The sequence below is a fragment of the Heliangelus exortis genome, chromosome 14 (assembly GCF_036169615.1).
Source record: "Heliangelus exortis chromosome 14, bHelExo1.hap1, whole genome shotgun sequence".
Lineage (NCBI taxonomy): Eukaryota > Metazoa > Chordata > Aves > Apodiformes > Trochilidae > Heliangelus > Heliangelus exortis.
In genome coordinates, this window is record NC_092435.1 from 1,085,070 (window position 1) to 1,109,524 (window position 24,455).

Sequence of the window (24,455 nt, forward strand, 5' to 3'; positions counted from 1 at the left end):
AAAAATCGGGCTCAGAAAGAATTTTTTTAAAAATCCCTGTTTGCTGGAGTTGCTCCAACAGAGAGGTTGGCCCAGGAGCAGGAGGCTGGGTGGGAAGGGCTGGGAAAGGCCATGATCCTCATGTGGCCCTTCAGCTGCAAAACCCAAAGGTTTTGGGTTTTGGGCACCCCGGGGTGTGCCTGGACACGGGGACTCTCGTGTTCCTTCCTGGGAGCAGGGGCTCTGGTGCCTGGCTTTCATCCCTACAGTGCTGTGCTCTGGGTACCCACCAGCTGGGGAGAAGGTGGCATCAGGGGTAGAACCTCTTGGCTGTCTCTTTGTCCACCAAACCCAGAGGTTGGGGGTCCCTGGATGGTCACGGGGATGCTCCCAGTTTGGACAACTGGACTTAAATCTTACCCAGCCCATTATTTAACTGGTGTGACCATGCTGTTCACTGGTTTCTCAAGTCACATTAAGTTATCTACAACCTCTCACAAGGTCTCCAGCAGCTCTGATTTTCAGAGAGGGTGGGGGGTTTTTTTGTTTGTTTTGTGGGTTTTTTCAGAGAGGTTTTTGGTTGTCAGAGGGTGCTGTGTTCTAATACTGCCCAAGGGTAAAAGGGAGGCAAAGTCCAGATGGGTTCCACGAGGAAGCATGAAACGTGAACTTAGTGAGGAGGCATGAGAGCAAGGAGCAGAACCAGGGGTGCTCTGCTAGGAGGGGATCATCCACAGCCCCCCAGGCTGTCCCCACAGCAGGTGACTCAGGTTACACCTCTGCTGAAGGCACTGAAACCCCTTAAATCCCACTCAGCCAATTCCTAGTGCCCTCAGGCCCCTCCACTTGCTTTTCAGGTGTTTTCCATTGTGGCTCCTCATGTGCCCCAATCTGAGCACCTCAGCTGGGCTCCAGAAACTCTATAATAGGGTCCTGCAAAGGGCTGGAGCTGTTAGAGGGGCTCAAGAGGGGGAAGGAAGCACCAGAGTGCTCTGTAAGGCTGCTTGGGAGTGCTTTTCCCTTTGAGAGCACTGCTGGCAGGATGGGTCCCAGCCATGGGAGAGCAGTGGGTGCTGAGCCATGAAACCTCCCAGTGGATCTCCTGCTGGAGATGATGGTCCTGGGGGGGAGATGCAGCTTCAGCCACTTCTTGAGACTGCAGGAGGTAAGACCAGGAGTGGGGATTTGCTGGGGTGCCATGGAAGAGGCAGCTGCTGGGCCTTGGCCACCAAATAAAAGCACCTAAATAAATAAATAAGCAAATAAAAGCCCACTTAAGTGGGCTGGAGAAGGGGGCAGGAAGGCCTGGAGGTGCTTTGGGATGCAAGGTGGGGTTGAAATCATGGGTGAGGTCTTGATTTTCAGCATCATCTCTTCTGGGTGTGAGCTGGGAGTTGCCTTTGAGTTTCTGTGGTTTAACAGATGACACACACAAGGTTTTGCATTCCTGGTTATCAAAAAAAAAGAGAAAAAAAATCTTTTTGAAGTATGTACCTCCAGAAATCGTGTCCTGTAACTGTATTTCTGGACAATTTCAGAGCCCCTGAAGCTTCTCCATCTTCCTGGGGATCAGGAGTACTCAGGACTCGTGAAAATCAAGGCCACTTGTTGCTGTGGAACTAAACAATGTTTGTGAGGGTCTCATGGTTCACACCAACATTTGAACACTTGAGACTCAGAATCCTGGAGCCAAACTCTTTGGTTGTCCTTCCCAGTCTTGGCTCTAGGAATGCAGGTTCAGGATGTTTCCTACCTAGCAGGGAGCTGGAGGATATTTTGGGGCATTTGGCAGTCTGGATGTTCTGGATGCACTCAAATGGGAGAGCCCTGATGCTGGCAAGTTCTTCATTTATTTTTATGGGATCAAACAGGTTGGGTTTTTGTGGGTTTCTGGGTTTTGTGACTGGAAAGTTAGTGTGATGCCACCACAGTAAAAAAAAACTGATGAAAATCTTGTAGTTAGAAGTTGAAGAAATTATTAATGATTATAATTTTCCACATTTTTTTTTGCCTGGAGGATTCCTTTGTTCTCTTCTTTTTGTCTAAAATCTGCGTTAAGTAAGAGCTTTCAATTTATTTTTCATTAGCAGCCCCCTTGCTGTGGCAGAGCAGGAGTTTTTGGGATGGGCTGCAGAAGGTGGATTTCTGTGGATTTACGTGTTAGATGCTCTGAGCCAGATGGGTTTTCCTTGGCAGCTTCTTTCTCTCCTGCTCCTTTTCTCCTGGGCTCTGCTCTGCCCACTTTGGGTCGTGGGCTGGGTGTTGTGTGATGGTGTCACTGAGATCTGCTCTGGGAACAGAGGAAGATCAAGGTCAGATGATGTTTCCTCCACCCAAAACTCTGTTGATTGAGCTTTAATTGCTTTGAGGTGAAGGGCTGGGGAGAGCAGTTTCTTCTGCCCCTGGGAAGGAAGCAAAAGTTCCTTTCCTTCCCTTTCTTTCCTCTCTACTGGGAGAGATGCACATTTCAGGGAGGGCGTCAGGCACAGAAGATGCTGCTGGTGCCACGTGCCATGGATCAGGGTCTTGCTTCTGTTCCCCCCCCCCAAACATCTCATCACATCCATCTCATCTTAATGGGGAAACAACAGGAGAAGTGCCCTGGGGAAGTCCCAGGTTGCATTTGATGCCTTTTTCCAAGGCTTCCTCTCCCTCCAGTCTCGGGCTCTTCCCACCACCCTCCTCTCCATCCCTCAGCCTTTTTGCCTGTGATTTGATCTTGGCTCCAAAACGTCTCAGGGTTCCCCCACACCTTGTTTTTTGCAGCTCCAGGAGACCATTTGGTCACTTCTCCCCCCGCCAGCCCAGAGGAAGGTCTCGCTGTCAGGAGATCCCTCGGCGTGTTTGTATTCACAAGCTTGTCAACATTTGGCTTCTTGGAATTTTTTTGCTTTCTCTTGAGGAAAATCACTGCTGTTTCTCACACCACTTCAGATCCTCCAAGCCTACTTGTGAACAAGCTGAGCATCAGTGCAGAGGCGCCAGACACCAGGGAGACCCATCCTGGGTGAGTCTGCAGGAGGAGCTGGCACTGCGTTGGCGGTGTGAGGAAGCCAGAGAGAGAACCTCTTTTATATATAAACTGAGTTTTGGGGGTTTTTTTGCATAAAAGACACTTTAATTTGTACCAAAGAGAGCCTAGCACACCCTCGGGACTGGTAAAAAATAATAATAGCTCAAGTGGTAGAAGACTGTGAATTCGAAACAGAAGGTTATGAGATTCTTAGATGTATTACCAGGACGTCAGCGTTGTATATCAATAAATGTAATTTAGATGTACAAAGGAGATAGCAAAGGTTTCACCAAAGAGCTGTCAAGTCTTACCTCTTCAGATCTCTCTGAAATAAAGCAGATGTCTTCATCTGATTGGTCCAGAGCAACTGGCCCTCACATCCAAAAGTATGTGAACTTCAGACCACAAATGAATTACCCCTCTCAAAACTGACACAGGTTGCTGGTTTTCCATCATTTCTTCTGAGCTGGAACCCACACGTGTAGGTTGGCTGCTCCAGCCTAAAAACCTGGTGTTCCTCAGAGCTCCTGGAGCCACAACTGCTGGACCAGTACAGAAGGATCTGAAGGCAAATGGTGCTTATTAAAGGTGTGTCTGTTGGCTGCTTGGAACAAGCCTAAGAAGCTGTTTAAATTGTACTCTTTGTGTTATTCCAGGCCATGACAAATGGCTCTTGCCCCTTTCCAACCCCTCCCACCCATACTCAGCCCCTCTGTTTTCCCCAGCCTTGATCCAGTCTGGGATCAGGGAGGAAATTGCGGCTTTAGGGCAGTGTTAGGATGAGGATATTGTGCCCGAGCCCTCTGATCTTTCTCCTCACTTAAATCTGTGACTGCTGGGCTGCAGCTAAGAGCAAACACTGGGGCTTTCCTTCCCCTGGTTATTGCTGCCATGGGATGTCCACAGGCTGGAGGCTGTGGATGGCTCTGTCACCCAGGAACTCAGCCCCTGCTGGGGGGTCCCATAGGTTGTGAGGCCAGGGTGGTACTTGAGCTCTTGTCCTGCTCTGAAGTTGGGCTTCTGTCATTTAGAACTAACCCACGGAGTCAGTGCAGTGTTTTGTGCAGAGGCTCAGCTCTGCAGAGCAGGTTCTCACCCTGGTTCCGCTCCTGTCATTCCAACCAAAAGGGGAAACCAGATGGGAGATGTCCTGGAAACCCCCTGCCTTGGCTTTCTCTGTGGGCTTCAGCCTCCTTGGCTTCTGCTTCTCTTTGAGAGATTTACATTCTGTGGCTAATAATTTAATCAGGGATGCATCTCCAAAGAGGTAATTTGTGCCGTGCATTAGCAGAGACAAAGATCAAATGACCAAAATCATTTGCAGATGGAGCGGGGCCACGGTCGGAGTGAAGCGTGCGGGGAGCCCCGGCTGCTCCTGCTCTGAGCTCGGGGGCTGCTTGGATCAGGTGGGAAGGGGCATGTTCTGGGGGGCTCCCAGAGCACCAAACCCAGAGCTCTGCTCCCTGCTGGAGCAGCCCGGCAAGCGCCAGGGCTTGGGGAAACCTCTGGCAGGGAGCAAAGGGAGGAGCACCTTCTGCTGGGTGCTCTGGTGGAGTCTCCTTCTCCTCCTCCTCCTTTCCCCCCCTCTTTTCCCCGTGGGCTGTTGGTTGCAGAGTTTTCTGGATGCAAGCACGGGGCAAAGCAGGCTCTGGGGCTTTCTGCACGGGTGTCTTTCATATATCACGTATATCCCCGGAGGCACCCAGCATCTCCTCTTTCACTGGCACCAGCAGAGCCTGCGACTCTCACCCCGGCACAATAACTTGGAAGAGTCCTCAGCTGCCCCCCTGCCCCAGCAACCTGGGCTGGGGGGGGGGGATCTGGGGGGTCGGGGGTGAGGAGGAGGTGGGTCTGGGGCTGGTTGTATAACGTGGTGTGGAATATCATTGTTCCAGCCAGATGAGTAAGAGCCCAGCTGAGGCTGGGTCACCAACTGCACTGCCATGTGTCCGAGGGAGGGGGAGGCTGGGAGACGGTTGCAGAGTTGAAAAATAAAGACAATAAGCCTATAAAAGTTTAAGAACTGAATAGATTCCGAGCATTTGGTTTTCATTATCGCCAAATAACATATAAATAAACATACAACAGAACCAAGAGCAACATCTTAGTTACCCTCTCTAGAAGAGGCTGTGTTTAGGCTGAACGTAGCCTCCTCTGGCCAAACCTCCTCCTCCTCCTCCTCTCAGCAATGAAATGAGCTCCCAGAGCTGGCTGAGCCTCCATCTTCCCTGAGAAGAGGCAGGGAGGCAGAGGCTTGGCTGTGCAGGGAAGTTAGATGTCAACGTGCTGCTGATTCTTAGAAGTCAGTGGTACAGGGGAAAGAACATGTGAAAATAAGCACAGCAAGAGTTGCAGATGGGTTTGTTTGGGTTTTGGTTGTTTTTTTTTTTTTTTTTTAATGCCTCTGTAAAAAAGGCCACAAGCATGTGTAACTCTATTTTTTTTTTATTATTGCTTGTTGAGTCTTCTTAGTGCATCTCAAAATTATCTGTTAATACATAGTGGTAAGTTTTGCTTTCATTTTTTTTTTTTTTTCTTTTTCTCTTGTGTTTAATAATGTCAAAGGGCCCCTGGAGTGATGCTGTGCACACTGTGCTCTGCAAACACTGCCGAGGAGGAAAAACATCATTCAGGCTTCAAATGCAGAGGCTGCTGAGCTGGCAGTGAGGGATGGAGGGTTTGCTGCTCATCCCGGGTCTCAGGAGTTCTGCTGGAGGCTGTTGTGAGGCTGCCGGGCAGGTGGGGGGAAGGGGATGATCCCGGGAGAAGAGAGGGGTGAGCAGCCTGGTGGGTGCCCCCAGAAATGAGTGGAGTGAGATGGGAGGGATGGTGCTGGCCTGAGATGAGAGAGAGAGAGGGGGGGGAAAAAAAAAAAAAAAAAAAAAAATTATTCCTGGGCAGATCCAAGGAAGGGGCACCCCGTGGATGCAATTTCTCAGACTGTGTTGCTCTTACAACGTGATGGAACAGAACAGGGCTGAACCCTCTGGAGGAGTCAGAAATAAAAAACTCCTTTACAGCCCGGGCAGAGCTCGGGGTTATTGAACAGACCAACCCTAAATAAACCGGGTTGCGGGGAAACAAAAGAATTGCAATGGCAGGGAGGTGTGGAGGCTTTAGGGCAGTGGGGAGCCTTTGTCCTGAGGGCTGAACGAGGTCCCTGTGACCCTCGGGTGCCACCCGTGGGTTCGGTGTCCCCGCGGTGCTGCTGCCAGCACCCAGAGCACGGAGATGGCTTCCCGGCAATAGAGCGGAGCTTTCCTCAAAGGAAAGGCAGGAATTCCAAAGCTTTTAGGTCACAGATGTTAAAATCCACTCTCTTGCTGCTGCAAAATATTACAGCTGTTGCCGAAATGTAAATGGGCTAAAATCTCCTTTACAACATCCTCCGGAGAGCTCCCCTGAGCTGTTACATATGCGGAGACACCGGCACTTGGCTCTGCCATCCTGTGCCCTCTGTTATGCTGAGAGGGATTTTTACCCATCTCAAAAGAAAGGGAGATCTCCTGGACTGACAAGGTCCTCCTCCTCCTCCCCCTGTGCGGTTTCAGTCCTGCTTGGATGGGGAGGAGGCTCCTTGCACTCTGATGCTGGGGAAAAAAAAAAAAAAAAAAAAAAAAAAAAAAAAAAAAAAAAAAAAAAAAAAAAAATCAGCATAGCGATTTTAGGAAATCGAGAGGAAAAAAAAATGCCCCCTAGCATTAGGGATGTGTCCTTGTTCTTCTCCCCTCCAGCCCCTGCCCACCCTCCAGGGGACTCTGCCCCTCTACATAGGCTGGAGGGAACAATGCCTTTATTTTTGGAATGTTTCCTTTTTTCCTAGATTTCTCTCCATTGTTCACAGGGGGAAAATAAATAATAATAATAAAAAAGCTGGGGCAGCTGGACCCAATAAACCAACAGATAGAAAGAGGCGAAATTTGGGTGGGGGGACCTCTTCCTTGTGAAAGAAGTAATATTATTTTCTGATTAAAAAGAACTGTTCTTTATTTTCCTATTGTGGACCCTGCCTTTGATCAGCCCAACCCAAGCATTCGGAATCTCTCATTTCTTATGAGTGGGAGGCTCCTCTGGCTCCTGCCTCTCCTGGATTCCTTGGAGCCACGAGCCTGGGCTGCACAGGACAACTGAAACCTCTGATGTGCTTCACCCAGATAATGAAATTTATTCAGGGATGGCGGGGTAAAAGGGGGTGAAACTTGGGGGAAAAAAAAAAAGAAGGGGTCTGGTTGCATTCAGCCATGGTTCAGAGAGGAAACATCTGGGGAGGAGAACCCAGTGCATGTCCTCACCAGTGCCTGGAGCTGGAAGTGATGCTTAATGCAAGAGAAATTACAATAAAAGGCTGGAGAAATGGTATTTTATTAATAAAAGTCCTTGGGGGTGTGTGTGAGGCCCCCTCTCAGGCTGGGGCTGGTACATATTGATTATAGCTGGTACATATTAATTATAGTTGGTACATATTGATTATAGGGATTGTTTGGAATGGGGGGGATGCCACAGGGTGAGGGGCTGGGGGAGGCAGAGGTACCTGAAATGGGAGGATGGGGCAAATGCCCCATGTAAGATCCCAGCAGAAACAGTGAACTCGTTTACTGTGAACAGAACATTAAGTGACTGACCCAGTGTGGACTGGAGGTATTTGCACCAGAGACCTGTCTGGTGGACACAGAGAGGACAAAGCATTTCAGGGACTTCAAGCTTCCTTGACCTCCAAAATTAAACTTAAAAGTAACACAAATTACTCCTGAAAATGGAGCTTTGGCTATGGCCAGCCTGAGCAGGACAATGCATTTAAATAATTTGGATCTCACACTTGAAAAGCAGTAACTACCCTAAGCATTCAAATAACCATAAATCTCCCCAGAATAATTACAGGATTTTGTACACAGGGTTCATTTCCTTTTATTTGCTTTTTGCTCTGGAGTTGCTAGGGTTGGCAGGGGTTAATGCTTCCAGTTTTTTACTTCACAAATATTGGTGAAAAACATTTTAAAATGGAAACAGAGGCTCTCTCATAATTTCATTATTATTGTGGGGAACTTAAAGAAAAAAAAAACAAAACGAAAAACCCCAAAACAAGCTCTGTTGCAGAAAAATAAGGCTAGGAAGGACTACAGAGAGGACACCTAGTTCATCCTCCTTCCCAAAGGCAGGATAAACAGCAGCTGGAGAAATCTTTATAGCTGTAATCTACGAGGTACTGAGAGATGGAGACCCCACAAATTCCCAGGCGAGCTGTTCCAGGACTTGGAAAGCTTTCTCCTGGAAAGATCAGCCTTGTGGAAAACTCCCCCTGCCCGGGGGATGATGGAGCATGGGAACCCAGACCTGCAGGGGAGCACCCAAAACTCTGAGCCCAGCCCTGAAAGCCAAGCAGCAGCAGGTGCCTTTCGGTGGGCATCACAGGGAACATCCCTGAGCATCACAGGGAACATCCCTGAGCATCACAGGGAACATCCCTGAGCATCACAGAGGTGGCCCTGAGCATCACAGGGAACATCCCTGAGCATCACAGACCTGCCCTGAGCATCACAGAGCTGTCCCTGGGCATCACAGACCTGGCCCTGGGCATCACAGACCTGGCCCTGAGCATCACAGAGCTGTCCCTGGGCATCACAGACCTGGCCCTGAGCATCACAGAGCTGTCCCTGGGCATCACAGAGCTGGCCCTGAGCATCACAGAGCTGGCCCTGGGCATCACAGACCTGGCCCTGAGCATCACAGAGCTGTCCCTGGGCATCACAGAGCTGGCCCTGAGCATCACAGAGCTGTCCCTGGGCATCACAGACCTGGCCCTGAGCATCACAGAGCTGTCCCTGGGCATCACAGAGCTGGCCCTGAGCATCACAGAGCTGGCCCTGGGCATCACAGACCTGGCCCTGAGCATCACAGAGCTGTCCCTGGGCATCACAGAGCTGGCCCTGAGCATCACAGAGCTGGCCCTGGGCATCCCAGGGCATGCAGGCTCTAATGTCCCACCCAGACACCCTGAGCCCAGGTGTCCTGGAGCTCTGATGATGACAAGGTTCCCTCCTAGTGCTTGCTGCCCTGTCCCTGATGCTCTGCATTATCTGGAGCACCAGGAGCAGCTGGCAGTGCCACCAAGCCACCCCTGCCCCTGCTGATGCTGTGCTCGACCTTCCCTGCAGCCTGTGGCATGTAGATACCTCCAGAATCTTATTAATCTGGGGCTGAAGGGCCTGCCAGTGACCCAGGGGAGGGAACAGGGTACAGCAGGAATGTCAAAGCACGGTGGAAATGAAGATAAGGCAGGTGCCAGCTTTGTTGGTCACTGAGGAGGTCAGCCTGGCCTGACGTCACCCTCAACAAATGCCCCATTCAGTCCCTTCCTCCCAGCCCACCCTCCCTCTGCTAGCAACCACCTTGATTATTTGCAGTGTTTGGAGGTTATTGAGCCAAGTTGCATGGCCTCTATTTCCCAGCATTTTATTCAGCTTTACTCAGTCTTTTAAGGTCTCCTTGACCCCACAAACCCCTACTGATAACCCCTAATGATTGGGCTAAAAACCACCTGCATTAGGCCCAGCTATTTGCAAACCCCCTGATGTTTCTCTCCTACCCCACCTTTCCTTCCCCAGCCTCACCTGACCCTGGCCTTAGCTGCCTGACAAATCTTGAATGTCCTGGGGTTTTAAAAGATAAAACAGTCCCACCCTTTCTTCTTTTTGCTTCCATTTCAGCCTCGGTGTTAGGGGCTGGTCTGATTTATATTTTCTGTGCGTGTTCCTCATTGTTTTGGAGATGACCAAGCTGATCTCATGCTTTTCTTTCTACCTCGCTTCTGCATGGGGCTGCTCTGCAGATGTGCCAGTGCTCCAGCTCCAAGGAGGAACCAGCAGCTCCCTGCACATCTCCCCCCTCTCCGTGGTTTCTCAGGGATATATTCCCAAACAGGACACATTCACACCTGCTTTCTGAAGGTCATACTCTCCCCTCTCAAACCCCACACTTTCTCCCGGTTAACTCTTGCTTTTCACTTTCAATTTGCTTCTGGCAATCAGAGCCAAGCTTTGGAAAGGCAGCTGAAGTGTTGAGTGGAGACGTGGTGCTGAGGGACATGGGGTGGTGGCCTTGGCAGCGCCGGGGTCACCCTTGGACTGGATGGTTTAACAGGTCTTTTCCAACCCAAACAATTCGATGATCGAATCTCCTAAAATCCAGGCTGTGGACACCCAGACACCCCTCTGCCCTGCCCCGGCCCTGCTTCTCCTGCGGGACTGCTCCCAGCGCCTGCCCGCACCGATCCTGCCCGCATCTGCCCACACCCATCCTGGCCCTGCCTGCACCGGCCGTGTCCATCCTGCCCGCACCCACCCGAGACCTGCCCGCACCCACCCTGCCCGCTCCGCTTGTACCCGCTCTCGCTGCCCGCGCCCGCCCTGGTCCTGCCCATCCCATCCCGTCCCGTCCCGTCCCGTCCCGTCCCGTCCCGTTCCGTTCCGTCCCATCCCATCCCACCCCACCCCACCCCATCCCATCCCTTCCCATCCCATCCCGCCGGTCCCGGTCCCGGTCCCGCCGCTGCCCGCCCCGGCTGCCCTCATGGGCGGTGCTGCGGGCCCAGTCCCCGCCCCGAACCCTCCTCCTGGCGGGGCGCTGAGGCGGCCCCGGCCGCGCAGCCCCGCGGCGCTCGGCTGGGCTCGGCTCGGCTCGGTTGGGCTCGGCTCGGCGGGGCATGGAGCAGTAGCGGTTCGGCTCCTGGCCGCTCCGGACCGTCCCGCACCGCCGGCCATGGGCGCGGAGCGCAGGGGGGAGGCGGCGGGAGGGCCCCGCGGTGGCTGCGCCTGCGGCGGCGGCGGGAGCTGGCGGCTCTTCCTCGGCTTCTTCGCCCTCTCGCTGGCTCTGCACGTCCTGACCCTGGGCTGCTACCTGGAGCTGCGCTCCGAGCTCCGCCGAGACCGCGGCCCGCAGCCCGCGGCTCCTCCGCGCCGGGACGGGACGGCGGCAGCCCCGGGACCTCCCCCCCCCGCCGCCGGTCGCCCCCAGAGACCCGGGGAGGGTGCGGAGCGGCGCCAGCAGGTGGGTGCCGGCCGGGGGGCGGGCGGGGGTCGCGGCTCGGCGGGGCAGCACTTGTCGCCGAGGCCCTGCCGGGGGTCCCCTCTCCGTCCCACCTTCCCTCCGTCCCATCCCGCCAAACTTCCGCGCTCGGGGTGGTTTAGGGGAAAAAAAAACCAAACCAAAACACCAAAAAAACCCCAAACAACAAAGCCTCAAACTCGCACTGCCGGGACTGAAATTTGGAGAGAATTTGGTTCCCTTTTGCCGCCCGCGCTCCACCTGCTGCCTGCCGCTTCCCTGTCGCGACAGCCCCACCGTGTCGGTGCTGCTCACGATAGCAGCGGGGCAGCGCCGGGCTCTCGGCAGCCATCGGCGGGGGTCCCGTGTCCCCCCGGGGGTGGGGGCGATGCTGCAGCGGGAGGGCTCTGCTCAGCTCCCCTTCAGCCCCACTCCCCGTCTCACGCTGGAAACCCTCATCCCACCCCGCGACTGCCGCTCTCCTCTTGGGGTGATTTTGGTTGTTTGTCCCCCCTCTGCCTCTGCCTCTTCACAACCGAGATGCAGCAGGCATTGGGCCGGTGTCTCGGGCTCATTCACACCCCCGTCCCATCCCCCCCAGTGTCAGTCTGAACTGTGCTGAACAGGTTGCTTTCCGGCTCTGGTTTTCTGGACCGGTGCTGGGAGCCCTGGGGAGCGATGTGCCCGGAGGGGTTCGCCTGTCCCGAGAGCCTCTGGGAGAGCAGGAGCAGAGCTGGGGCCTCCGCTCGCAAACTTAGCTCATTTTTTCCAGGCACGAAACCTCTGAGCGAGCAGGATAAGCTGGAGGGAAGGAGTTCCCTCCCCTTGGAGCCCTGCGAGCAGATGACCCGCTCCCCAAAGGTGTTGGGGGGGTCCCCGCGGGGGATCCCGGGGGTTGCAGGGACGCAAAGCCCAGCCCCGGCAGCCCTTCCCTTGTTGGTTATCAACACGCGGGGCGGGGGGGTGGTGGTGGTGGTGTGGGGGCAGGACAAAAATAGCTTTGATAAAGCTGCGAGTTTGGAAACTCTTCCATCGACTTGGCAGCCGTTCTGCTGCGCCGGCCTCGGCTGCTCCCGGGAAAGCCGGGCTCACGCCTTCCAGGGGGTGTTGGCATTCTGCAGCTTCCCGTAGTGAGATGTAAGTAAGCGTTGAACCGGGGAGGACCCGTGCTAGCTGGACATCGTTTTGTTGTTTCTTTGGGTTTTGTTTTTTTTCCCCCCTCTTGGGTACTTGAGTGGTGTCAACATGAAGCGAGTCGGGGGGGCTTGATGTCACGTTGGAATTCTTAGGTTGTCTTGTAATAGCATGCGGCTGGAGTTCCTTTCGTGTTATCGGGCTGGATCTGTTTAGTCTTTAGAGCTTTCCTTTCCAGCGAGCGTATAATGAAATACCAGGGTAAATAGCTGAGGCATTCATAAATTACAGCGTTAGATAATTTGTCTCTGGATGTGTACGTGGATCCGAGTGTCGCTCGCTCCAGCTGACATACTCCAGATAAGGTTACGCTAACTATTTATTTATTTATTATTTCAAATTTTTTTATTTTACATCTGGCCTGTCGGGCTTCGGACGAAAAATTCTTTTGGACATATTGAAGCAGTTGGCTGGGGGGAGAAAGTTCCCTGGTTGCTGGGGCTGGAGGGGCAGCGTGCAGCCCGGCTGCTGGCACCGGCCCCGTGCTGCTTGCAGGCTGGTGCTGTGACAGCAGATCCTCCGTGGTGTCTGCAGTAGTTAGTGCTGCTCTCCTGTTTCCCACCGGTTTTCCTGCCTCACTGTGTGCCTGCAGCTAAAATCAGCCACCTCCTGCATCCTGGGGAGCTGTGGATGGATCCCTTCTGTGAGGAGACGAGGTATTTGCAAGCATCCTGATTAAAAAAGAAGTTATTCTCGGTGTTGTTTATAACCTTTGGGGTGGGAATGGGGTTTCCCAGCTGCTTTCCAACCCCGGAGCTGGTAAATCCAAAGCAGGGTCCCGTGTGTGGGTATTGAGAGACAGATGCATACAGAAATTAAGCAGAATCACAGAGTGTCAGGGGTTGGAAGGGACCTCTGAAGATCATCAAGTCCAACCCCCTTGCCAGAGCAGGACCAAAGTTAGGGCAGGTCACTCAGAAATGCATCCAGAAGGGTCTTGAAAGTCTCCAGAGAAGGAGACTCTATGGGGAGCCTGTTCATTAGAAATGACTAAATAATTCTTTCAAGCAATCAGATCAGTGGCATCTCTGTCCCAGGGACCTGTGGTCAGTCAGGGCATGCCAGGGGGGGCTGCAGTGTCCCTGTGGATGTGGTGCTGCAGCCCTTCCCCTGCCTTCAGCCTTGCAAAGCATCCTCAGCAAAGAGGCCGAGGACACCCCGCGTGTGTTGGCAGCTGTATGAGCTGATTTAAAACCAAAGACTGTTCCCCTCCCGACCCTTTACTTCTTTTGTTAATTTTATTTATTTATTTGTTTCCCCTTCCTGACCTGAGGCAGGAGGAGTGGAGCAGGGGGGAAGGATGGGGAGCAGTGGTCAGCACTGCGCTTTTGGCAGAAACCTCCCCTGGCTGCTGGCCAGAAATGACCTCATGACAGGAGTGAGATTTGGCAGCTCGGTAACACCCCACTCCCCTATCTGACAGGGTATTCGAATGTGTAACTCATTTAAGATACAAGGGATGTTTTTCACAGCAAAGGTTGAGGCGTGGTAGCTCACATCTTTGTCCCAGAAGCTGCAGGGTGTTGCATCACCGCTTTGGCCTCGAGATGAAAAAGTTTGTTAACACTGCTTTAATCCATCGGCTGCTGTCCTTCTGAGAGGGTTTGGGGAGCACCAGGGGAGGCTCAGCCTTGGCTGATGGGATAAAATTGAAATAGTCCCTTTGGATGGGTGTGCTGTGGGACAGCAAAGGGATTTTGTTGGTGTGTTCGTTAGTGCTGGTGGAGAGCAGGCAGCAGGGTACTGTGTACTGCTCATTAAAATGCTGTGTTCCTAAACTAGATGGGGCTTTCTTGTCCAACAAATTAATTCCTGTAATAATTGAGCCTCGCAGAACATCATTTCCGTGCTTTTTTCCCTAGCAAGTCTGTGTCATGCCACGTTTCTGCAAAAAACCTTGTGAATTGTGAGGGCTGGGCAAGGCGTGTGCCCTTGTGAGTGTCCTGAGAGGGGCCCAAGGCTGCCTCTGGGAAGGACTCAAATACCCATCCCATGTTGGATCAGACTGATTGTGGAGGTGGTTGTGACTGTCCAGGGGGCTGCTGAGTCATCTGGAAAAATGTGCCGAGCAGGAATTTGGTTGCCAGCACCAAAGGTGTCCATCCCTAGGTGTCCATCTCATACATCTCCACCTCTTGCCTTTTTAACAAGGGCTGTACCTGCTTTTGAGTAGCTCTTCCATCACCATTCCTGGCAATGTCATTGCTGGCATTTTTAATTGCACCAAAGCAATGTTTTGTTTGTTTATTTGTTTTTCTTCCTTTTCCCACCTGTATCTCCTGAAGCAGCAGTTTCCTCCTGTCCCAGCAGTTGTTGGGTGGTAAGTGACCCCACTAATTGCTGCCTGCCTTCTAAACACCTGCTTGCTCATTTGATAAGGAAATTACAGGGATAAATCTTTGGAGGCCAGGTAATATTTTGCTTTTAGTCGTGGTTAAACATACTGAGAGTGTGCAACTTGGTCTGTGCTTTTTGTTTTATTTAGTGAAAATCATTAACTGGCTTTGCTTGAGGGGGAGGTCGGGAAAGATTTAGGAAGTAAAATACAGTTTTTCTTTGGTTTCTGGTCAGGATGCTGCAGCAGAGTAATTCCTGATGCATTATTTGGGTGTGTTCACCTGGAGAAGGGTCGTGGCACATTGGCCTCTATCTCTTGCCGTGGGTTGTAGAGGACAGGCAGGCATCACCTTGTCTTTCACACTTCAGTCTCTTGTCCACCCTTTGCCATCCAAGGGTTGAGGCCAAAACCAGGGAATTGTGGCCAGGTGCCTTTTGCCTCAGTGGTGTGAAATTCTGATTCCTTTGCCCTTTCTCCTCGACCCCAGCCCCGACACTCGGGTGTGATCTGCTCAGTGCCCTGTCACAGGCTCTGAAGAACTTTAGAGCTGCTCAGGAGCCTTCTGCTTTCCCTGAGCACACCTCCAGCTCATCCCCAGCTCAGGTTGCTGCATCCCGAGCCGGGAGGCCGCGGGTGATGGATCAGGGATGAGCTGGAAGCCGACAGCTTGCTGAAAGCTGGGAGCGAGGGGGTCTTGTTGGGAAGGCTTCTCCAGCATCTGCCTCCTCCCAGAGCAGCCTCTGCACAAACCCTGGAATACCTGCTCTGGTCTGGGAGGTTCCTGCCTTCCCATCTCGGATAATCCCGGGTCCCTGCAGGCGGGACACGGGGCAGAGGGCAAGGTGGTGTTTGGGGATGTGTTTTGGGGTTTCCTCTCAGACTGCGCTTTTGGCGGTCGTGGCTGTAGCTGAAGGAAGCTCAGAGGGCACTAAAGGGTGACAGGAGTTTGCTGTCTGCCTGTCGGGGCTCTGGTAACCTTCATCCACATCCCTTGACATTCCTGAGGCTGCCGGGGGTTTGGTTGGGGTCTGCTCTGAGGAGAGGGGGCTGCGGCGGGGGTTGCCTGCTCGCAAATAGAAACCATATTTTTTTTTTTTTTTTTTTTTTGCTACTATGCCTACGAATATTCTGTGCAAAAATCTGGCATGCGTCCATCAACTCCTCCTCTCCCAAAGCAAATGGTGTAGCGTGTCAGTGGCTGCCGGCTGCCTAATTGGAAAATGAAGCACACGGGCAGCCTGTGCTTTGCCCGGGGGCTGGAGGTGCAGCCCTGCCTGTGCCCAACCTTCACAATAGAATCAGGGAATATTTTAACTCCTGGCGTGTGGAGGAACCGTTTCCTGGGGCTGCTGGACACCTTGGGTACCTGAAGGGGCTCTGGGAAAGCTGGGAAGGATTTTGGGCAAGGGCCTGGAGGGATGGGACAAGGGGGAAGGGTTTCCAGCTGCAAGAGGAGAGATGGAGAGGGGAGATCCTGGGGAGAAATTCTTTGGGGTGAGGGTGCTGAGCCCCAGGTTGCCCCCAGAAGCTGTGGCTGCCCCATCCCTGGCAGTGCTGAAGGTTGGATGGGGCTTGGAGCCCCCTGGGCTGGGGGAGGTGTCCCTGACCATGGCAGGGGTGGCACTGGATGGGCTTCAAGGTCCCTTCCCACCCAAACCAGTCTGCAGTTGTATTCTGTGACTGTGATCTACAGATTTTATGGTGCTGGTTGGGTGTGTTTCATTCTGCCTCCGTACACTGAGCAGGTGAGATGAACTCAGTGGTGTATGCAGTGGGGTGGCACCACTTGGAGCTCAGGAATTCCCTTTGAAAAAAGGGGAAAATGGTAAAATAACCACAACTCTGGGCTCTCCAGGCACAGGTGAGCTGGGGGCACATCTCACCTGGGAAGCCCTCAGAGCCCTGGGGATGCTTTTGAGGGTAGCAAACGGGCGAAAAAAGAGAAAAATCCTGCACCTAGGAGAGAAGCAGCGGGTGGAAAATATGAACTGTATTTTGCACCTGCTGCCTCAAAGCTTGTGTCAGCATTGGGTGGGTTATCTCTGCCCACCCAGCTCTGTGGCTTGAAAGGAATCCAGCTCGGGAAGGAGGAACAGAGGAGCCTGGGGATCTGGGGGTCTTGTGGTGAGCTCTGTCCCATCTTCCCCTTCCAGAGCTGAGCTTCCCAGTGTGTTTATTTTTTTTTATTTTCTGCTCGTTCCATGAAGAGTAAATACTGCAGCTCCGTGCAAGGACTGGGGACATTTATCAGCCTTTATTGAGTTCCTGGATGGAAAAGGTTGTTGTTGCCAAGGAAAGGGTTTGACTGACACGTGACCAGAGTTGCAGGGTTTTTCCACGACTTTGTGATGAGTGAACTGGCAAAGGCTCAAACCTGCTTTTTTAAGAGCACTCAGTGGCATTCCAAAGTTATCCTGCACTTAACCTCCTCGTACATCATGCTGCATCAACCCGATATTGTTCTAACCTTTTAACATCACTTTTCTTACCACATAATACTATAAATCTTCTCCGCTCTCCCATACACATGTAGTATCTTGTAATGCTAATTAAACTGCACACTACCCTCATTTTGCTCTCATACTAATCCAATATATTTTTCTTGACTGGGAGCCAAACCCTGAGAGCTCCGGAGCATGTGAGGCTCTCGTTGCACTCTCATTATATGGTAATGACTTTATTTTAATGTCTTTCAGCACTTTAAGGGGATGTTATCTTTAGAGGTACCTGGCTGCGAGAGGTAACCCCCACGCCAGGGGCTGAGGGGTTTCTGGTGGGTGGAGAGCACTGAGTAAACTCTGTGCAGTGAGTAAGTGGTAAGCGTGGCTCTGAAGACGTGTGAGCTGTCAGAATTCCCAGTGCACGAGCACAGCATTCCAGCCCTGCTCGGATGCAGTTTTAAAATAGTTTAAATGGCCTTTACAGGAGAGGGAAATGAAAGCCCTGCCTCGGCTGCTGCCTGGTGCAGTTGTGAGCGCCCTGGTGGGGAGCTCTGGGGGAAGCACTGTGTTTGTCTGCTGATGGTGCTGATGCCAGTTGGGCCTGGATGCTACTACAGCAGCACTAATTACTCACAGATGGGTGGCTGTTCAAATGAGCTCGTTTCCATAAGCCCAAATAAAATCCTCTTGTAAGCGCGGAGCACCGAACGTGCACGATGGCACGGACGCAACGCCGGGGCCGGGACCTCGTGCAAGCACCAAGTGCCAGCATCCTCCTGCTGCAGCTGCACCTCGGCCACAGCTCCTCCTGCCCGGGAGATCTGCAGCTCCTTGGAAAGGGCTCCTGCAGCGGGAGGAGTGGAGCAGCAGCAGCTGGGAAGGCTCTGCGGGTCTGCAAGCAATGGAGCTCTGCCCCGCAACTCCCTGGGCAGGAACCAGACCCTGCAGGGCTGAGCCCCGGAGCTGTCATCTCGGTCAGGTTCATGCAGGAGACTTCAGTGTGTTGGGAAAAGTTTGGGATGGCATCAGCAGTGGCTTTGCAGCAGTGGGCACGGTGTGGAATTGCACGGCGTGGAGTTGCGTGGGATGGATTTGGAGCGAGCGGGAGCTGCACGGTGGGGAGGTGCAGCAGGAGTGGGGAGCAGGGACTGAGAGCTCCTGGCTGGTACCAGGAGAGGTGCAGGAAGAGAAGAGGAAGGCTCAGCCTCCATACCACTTCTGGCAGGCTCATCCTCCATGCCACTTCTGGCAGAGCTGCCTTGACTTTGGCCCAGCCGTGGGCTCTGCTGGGGCGAGCACAGAGCTGCAGCCAGGCACAGAAATGATGGCACATGTGGCTTTGCAAGATCAACCCCTCTTTGTCCTGTTTTCACCTCCTTTCCAATAGACACCAAGTCCCCAGAGCTCCTAGAGCCTCAGCAGCTCCTTGGTGACAAAGAGGCTTCAGCCCTGTCTCTCTGTGCTGCCTGTAATCCCTCTGTGCAATTCACATCACCTCTGTGCTTGGCATCACTCTTGGGGCACAGCACAAGGTGGCTGGAGGAAAAGGAAATATATCTTTGAATTCTTCTTTTGTTTTCCCATCCATGATGCAGCAGCAGCTTTTCCCAGGGAAGCTCAGAGCAGTTGCTGATGGCCTAAACAGACTTGGCATGAGCCTTCCCCACCTTCACTGTGTGCTGGGCTGGGTGAAATTAATCCAGGAAATAATTTTGGAGTGATTATTTCCTTCAACTTTGCAAAAAAGTTGTTGAGTTGCTGCTAACCTTAACCAGTGTTTTGTTTGGTGTTTTTTTTATTACTAATTTTATTTCCCATGGGATGGGAAAATAGGAGAAATCGTTTAAAGCTGTTGCTTCCCTTCTGTGATGCTCAAAGGGCTGAGCAACTTGGACTCGTTGAGTTATTTTTTTTAATTTTTGTCTTCCTTTTTACTGCTGTTGCAGGGTGCTGCCATTCTGCATTTCAACCAGCTGCTCAGGATGTAAGAAACCTGGGGCTGTAAGAGGTAGGGAGGGCTGGCATCTCTGCTTGGAAAGCCTCAACTCTCTTGCTTTCCATAAAACAGGCAGAAAAATCAGAGCAAAATAGGAGTGGCTGGACCTGCAGCTGATGAGGTGCATGGAGAGCAGGGAAGAAAATAGTTGGTTTTTTTTTTTTTACTGCAGCTGTTAATATCTTTTTAGTGATAATGAATTAGTAGGTTTTAGTAGGTTGGCTGCCTCTGAGCTATGGGTGGGCTTGTTGGTGCTTGCTGGGCTGGCGGGGTTAACTCTTGCTGGGAAGCTGGGGGATGCTCTGGGAGGGACCCAAAGGGTTGGGGCAGGGGAAGCCCCCTCCCTCATCCCTCCTGGAGCTGGGCTACCTCTCTGTGGACCTCCTGGAGTAAATTGTGGGATGGGATCCTTGTGCTGCTGATCCTCTCCAGGCACTGATCCACTCCCACCCCTTCCCAAAGCTCCTTGTGTTTTGCAGGTTGTGGAGCTTGATTTGTGAAAGCCCAAACCTGGGCAGCAAAGCTTGGAACACACACCTAGGGACCAGTGATTCCTGCAGCACTGATGCAGTTTTTAGGGATCTGGTGATAGCAAAGAGCAGGTAAATGGGGAGGGAAAGGAGTTTTACACACCAGGGCTCAATGTGCCAGGGTTTCTGTGGCATTTCTGCAGAAAAATGTTTTGGATGTGGCTTTAGGGTGCAGGATGCTGCTGCAGTGAACACGGCTGGGTGTGCAGGGAGGTTAAATCCAGCTGCTGCAATAACTGCTGGGGACAAATGGGGATACCCAAGGTTATTAAAGCAAGGGATGAGCACCCCAAGGTGATGCAGGGCAGGGGCTGCTGGTGAACCACCTGCCTGAGGAGAGCTGAGGATCCCAGGGCTTGCTGCTGAGCAGCAAACAAGGTGTTTGGACAGCAAGGCTCACGGGAGGATGGAGACCTTCCCATGTTGAAAGAAAACACCCAGAAGCCCCTTTCCTTTGGCATGCTGTTCTTCTGGGCCAGGCACCTTCTCAAGAAGGTGAGAAAGCACCACTCTTGTGTGAGTTGTCTCTTGCTTTGCCCTAGCAGAAGCCTGAGCCAGGGCTGGGCTGGGCAGCAGTCTCTGCTCTCACTGGTGCGGTGCTGGGATGCAGGCTCAGGGATGCTGAGGGAGGAGAAGGGAACAGGTGCAGGAAAAATCCTTTAGCTGGGCCTGTGGAGGCTCAGCACTGACCTTGCTGTGCTGCACGTGGCCTTTGTGTCTGGTGAGAAACACCAAACCTCGTGAGGTGGATTTTCCTTAGGAGATGGCAAGAGCCTGTGTGCCCAGGACTCACACAGCTGCTGGCTGGTGGGTTTAATCCCTGGAAACCCCATAGCTTGGACCCCAGACAGGTTTGTGTTGGACAAGACCATCTCATTGCCCCCCTGCCACGAGCAGGGACACCTCCCACCTGGCCTTGGACATCTGTAGAAACGGGGCAGCCACAGCTCCTCTGGGCAAACCGGTGCCTCAGCACCTTCCCAGCACAGAATTTCTCCCCAGGATCTCCCCTCCACCTCCCCTCCTGCAGCTGGAAACCCTTCCCCTTTGTCCCATCCCTCCACCCCGTGCCTTAGGGCTCCGTGGCCGCTCCCTCGGCTGCAGATGTCCCCGGGGGGGCATCTCGGGGGGAGCAGCCGCGGGCGCGCAGCTCCGCAGAGGGAAGGAGCACCGATCCTCCGGGATGCGGGATAACTCCGCCCCTCTGGGATGCGGGATAACAGCGCTCCTCTGGGATGCGGGATAACTCCGCCCCTTCGGGATGCGGGATAGCACCACCCCTTCGGGATGCGGGACAGCACCGCTCCTCCGGGATGCGGGATCCGACTTCAAAGTGCCGTGTCCCGCACTGTTGCTGTTCGCACTCCTCTGCGGGGCTCGGGCAGTCTATAGGCTCCCTGATGGGTTCCATATGTGCAGCCCCGGGGTGTGCCGGGCTGGTGTGAAGCTGTAGGATGAGGAGCTGAGGTCTTCAAGTGTTAAATGCAAAGCGTGGCTCCCGCAGGCTGGGCTGGGCTGGGCTGCCGCGCGTTTCCACGGGCTGGGGTTGCCAAAGAAAATGACACTAAATGCAGCAAGGAGCTGTCAACTCTTTCCTCCCTAGGCTGGCAGGGGGGTTTGCTCTGGCTCTGCAGAGCACCCGGGCTGTCTGGGAGCCACGCAGACTTTGGGGGGATCTCAGTGACCAGCAGTGCCTCTCCTTGCTCAGCAAAGCCCCCTTCCCTCCATCCCTACAGCTCCCAGCTGCACCCCTTGACAGGGCCACTGGGTCCCTCTGCAAATGCACCAGGGAGGTGAGGGCTGAGGGTCATGGCAAGCTGAGAAAAACTTGAGTTCTTCTCCTTTGGTGTCAAAATATTGGACCAAAGTATCACGGGGAGGCTTGGGCTGAGCTGTGGACTCGCTTGTTCCCATTTAATGAACTCTTGGGCTTCTGAGCCCAGCTGGGTGCAAGGGGCTGGGCTTGGTCTCAAAAGAAGCTTCTCTGCTTTTGGTCCCTCCTGACTCAAAGCTATTTCTTCTTCCCATATCTGAAGATGGTGGAAAACCAGTTGTATAAATGATAATTCTGGCAGTGACAGCTGATGGGGCTGGTTAGGAAAGTTAAACTCTTGGTCCGGTCCCAGTGAAGGTCCTGGGTGGCTTCCAGCTACTTCTTTGGATCAGGTACTCAAGCAGTTAAATATTCCTGCTGCTGGTGTACAAAAGCAAGGCCAGGTATCTTCCAGGGGATCCAAGTTTTGCTAGATCTGAAATCTGGCAAATAGCAAAAATTTTTATGTTGTGAGCAGAAATGATGCCCCAAGGCGACGGCTGACAGGGAAGGTCTCCCTGACATATTTACCTAGCAATATTCTCATTGTGAAAGAGGCTGTCACAGAAAAAAAAAATCACCCTATGAACAATAGCAACAACAATTAAAAAAAAATACGGTGTAGGTTTGGGGAGCTTTGAGATAACAAACCTTTTTTTGCTCTTTGTTTGACTGCCTGGCTTTTAGTGGTTGATTAGAGCAAGGCCAAGTGTGGTTAGATAGCTCATGAAAGGGAGTTTTAAAAGCACTGGAATTGAAAGGGGTTTATTTTATTTTTAAATTTTTTTATTTTTTTGCATTGTGCCTCCTAGCTGCAGCCCACGAGGCTGTAGGCAAAGCAGGGGTTTAGAAACAGCTAAAAGCAAACATTTGTTTTGGCCAGTAAAACCAGGGCAGGGCTGGGTGCTGGGTGCTGGGGCTGTGGCAATGGCACCCCAAAAGGCAGCTCCCCACCCCCCCGGCCTGGGCTTGGGCATCACCCTGTGCTGGGGCTGGAATTGGCTCCCAGTGGGGGTGGGAGAAGGGGGCTGCCACCCCATCATCCTGCTTGCAGGAGGAGAGCAAAGCTGCAAGGGACAGGGGCACTCTGCCAGAACCAAATAAAATCAGTAAGAATAGCCCAGGTTATGGAGCAGGAACATGAGTTCTGCTCCAGCTGCTGCCCCTTCCTCTCAGCGTTAGTTTGCAGGATGCAGAAAGGCCCTGGCATGAAGCTGGTCCAGATGCCGTCTCGGATGCTGTGCCGAGGCTGGCCTGGAGAATACCAAGTAATAAAACATTGTAAGTGTGGACCTTGAGGGTTCTTGTACAAAGAAGGGCATAAGAAACATGAGACTCAAATTGTGAGTCCTGGCAGAAATGCTTTGCAGTGGGGAAACTTCAGCTGTCGGGCTGCTTGCGTGCCTGTGCTCTGGCTGAAGGGCAAACGGCGCTGCTCACATTAAATGTGAGGAGCTGACATGAAACACACCCCACGGCCCCCACCTCGTGTTGGGGTTCTGGCTGTTCCAGAAATTCTTCCCTTGTCTTCATTTTTGGTCTTGCCCCAGAACGGGCCTGGATGAAACGCTCACTCTAGGGAAGAGCTGGGTTGGGAAGGGCAAACACGGAGGGATTGTGCTTCGGGGAAGGGGCTGACAAAGAGCGAGCGGATCCATGGGGTGAGCTGGGCAGCCTCCTGGTGCCTTCTGCCAGCATCTTGTGTGGGGCTGTGTCAGGCTGATGATGGGTGCTGGGGATGCAACAGGCACCAAAAACCCAGGGCGATTTCTTCCTTGTTTTTTTATCCCTGGCTTTCTTTTTTTTTTCTTTTTTTTTTTTTTTTAGGGCTGACACTCTGCGTTTGAATATCTTGGACTTGTGTGGGGAAGCTTGATGGTGGTTACCAGCAGTTTAGAGACTGGTAACCTAACCTAACTGGTCAGAGACTGGTAACCTAACTGGTAAGAGGTCGTTGGTGTTGTAAGAGATGCCCTGTTGGTTCCTGCAGCCCTGGAAGCTGCTCTGGTGGCTCTTGGGTTGGTTGATATTGTGCTGGGCTGGGTGTACTGGTGGTTTGCACACCTCAAGATGAGTGCTTGAGGAAGGGCTGGTGTAGGAGGCTGTACTGATGGAGGTTGGTAGAAAGCTGGTGAGATGTGTGCTGGACAGCTCGAGTTGCAGCAAGGATGGGTGATCTTGCTTGGTGCTGACTTTAGCTGTAGGTGCAATGAGTTGTGCTGCACTTTTCGGAGATGACAAATCAGTGGTTGGCCTGGGCTGGGTTTGGCTTCTTTATCTACAGAAGATTTTTTCCAAGATGATCTGCCAGGCGATTGTCCACGAGGAAAAGAGAGGTGTCAGTCTGCAGAAAATCAGCAGGGTTGGGCTTTGTGGCTGAGGAGGATTCAGGGACACGCTGAACCTCACTGCATCTCCCAGCACCTTCTTGGAGGGCATCAAGCAGCAATGGGTTGTGTGGTGGGAATGCTGGCAGCCTTGCTCCTTGGATTCTCAGCTACCCCCCCAAGCTTGGAGAGAGATCCAGCAGTGTCCTCCTGGGAGGATTCCCCTTCTGTGGTAGCCCCAGGGGGAGCTCCAGTAGCCCACGCTCAGCCTATGGTTTTGAGGCCCCTGTGGTGGTGGCTCTGATCCCTCTGAGTGAACCTCTGAGCAAAATGGGGGCTTAAAAAATGGAAAGGAAGGCAAGTTGGCTTGTTGGTGGAGCTGTCAAATCTTTTGGGCCTGTTTTTGTCCAGCCTTTTCCTCTTCTGTGGCTGCTCCTCTCTCTTTGTCACCGTCAGGATGCTACCTGCTGCTCCCCTGCCCAGCCTGGCTCCGTTTTGCAGCAAATTTGCAATATTTTAAAAGTTCTCCTGCTTTGGCACGCTCCAAAACTGTTCAGGTTTTTTTATTTTGTGCAGTTGGAGGCAGTGGAGCCTGGAATCTGGTGGGTGGGGGGATGTTTTTTTCCAGGCAGCTCTGTAGGCTTTGGGTTGATGGTATCAGGAGATGCTGACAGCTCTGCAGCCTGCTCAGGGCTGAGCTCTCATGTCTGGACGGGCTGTGTTGTGCTGTCAATTCCCCACTCCAAATCTCTTTCAGGACTGTAAAGCTGTCACTCAGGCAGGG

The 24,455-nt window shown here is 52.8% G+C and overlaps 1 protein-coding gene across 4 annotated transcripts in view; it reads left to right on the forward strand.

Annotated features, from left to right (window-relative positions):
• Positions 1–10,604: 10,604 nt before the first annotated feature.
• Positions 10,605–24,455, forward strand: part of EDA (ectodysplasin A) — a 59,740-nt gene continuing 45,889 nt past the window's right edge. For all 4 annotated transcript variants that reach the window (XM_071758143.1, XM_071758144.1, XM_071758145.1 and 1 more), the window contains exon 1: positions 10,605–11,035. In XM_071758143.1, the coding sequence (XP_071614244.1) occupies positions 10,748–11,035 (288 nt within the window). In that variant the 5' untranslated portion in view covers positions 10,605–10,747. The remainder of the gene's footprint in view (positions 11,036–24,455) is intronic.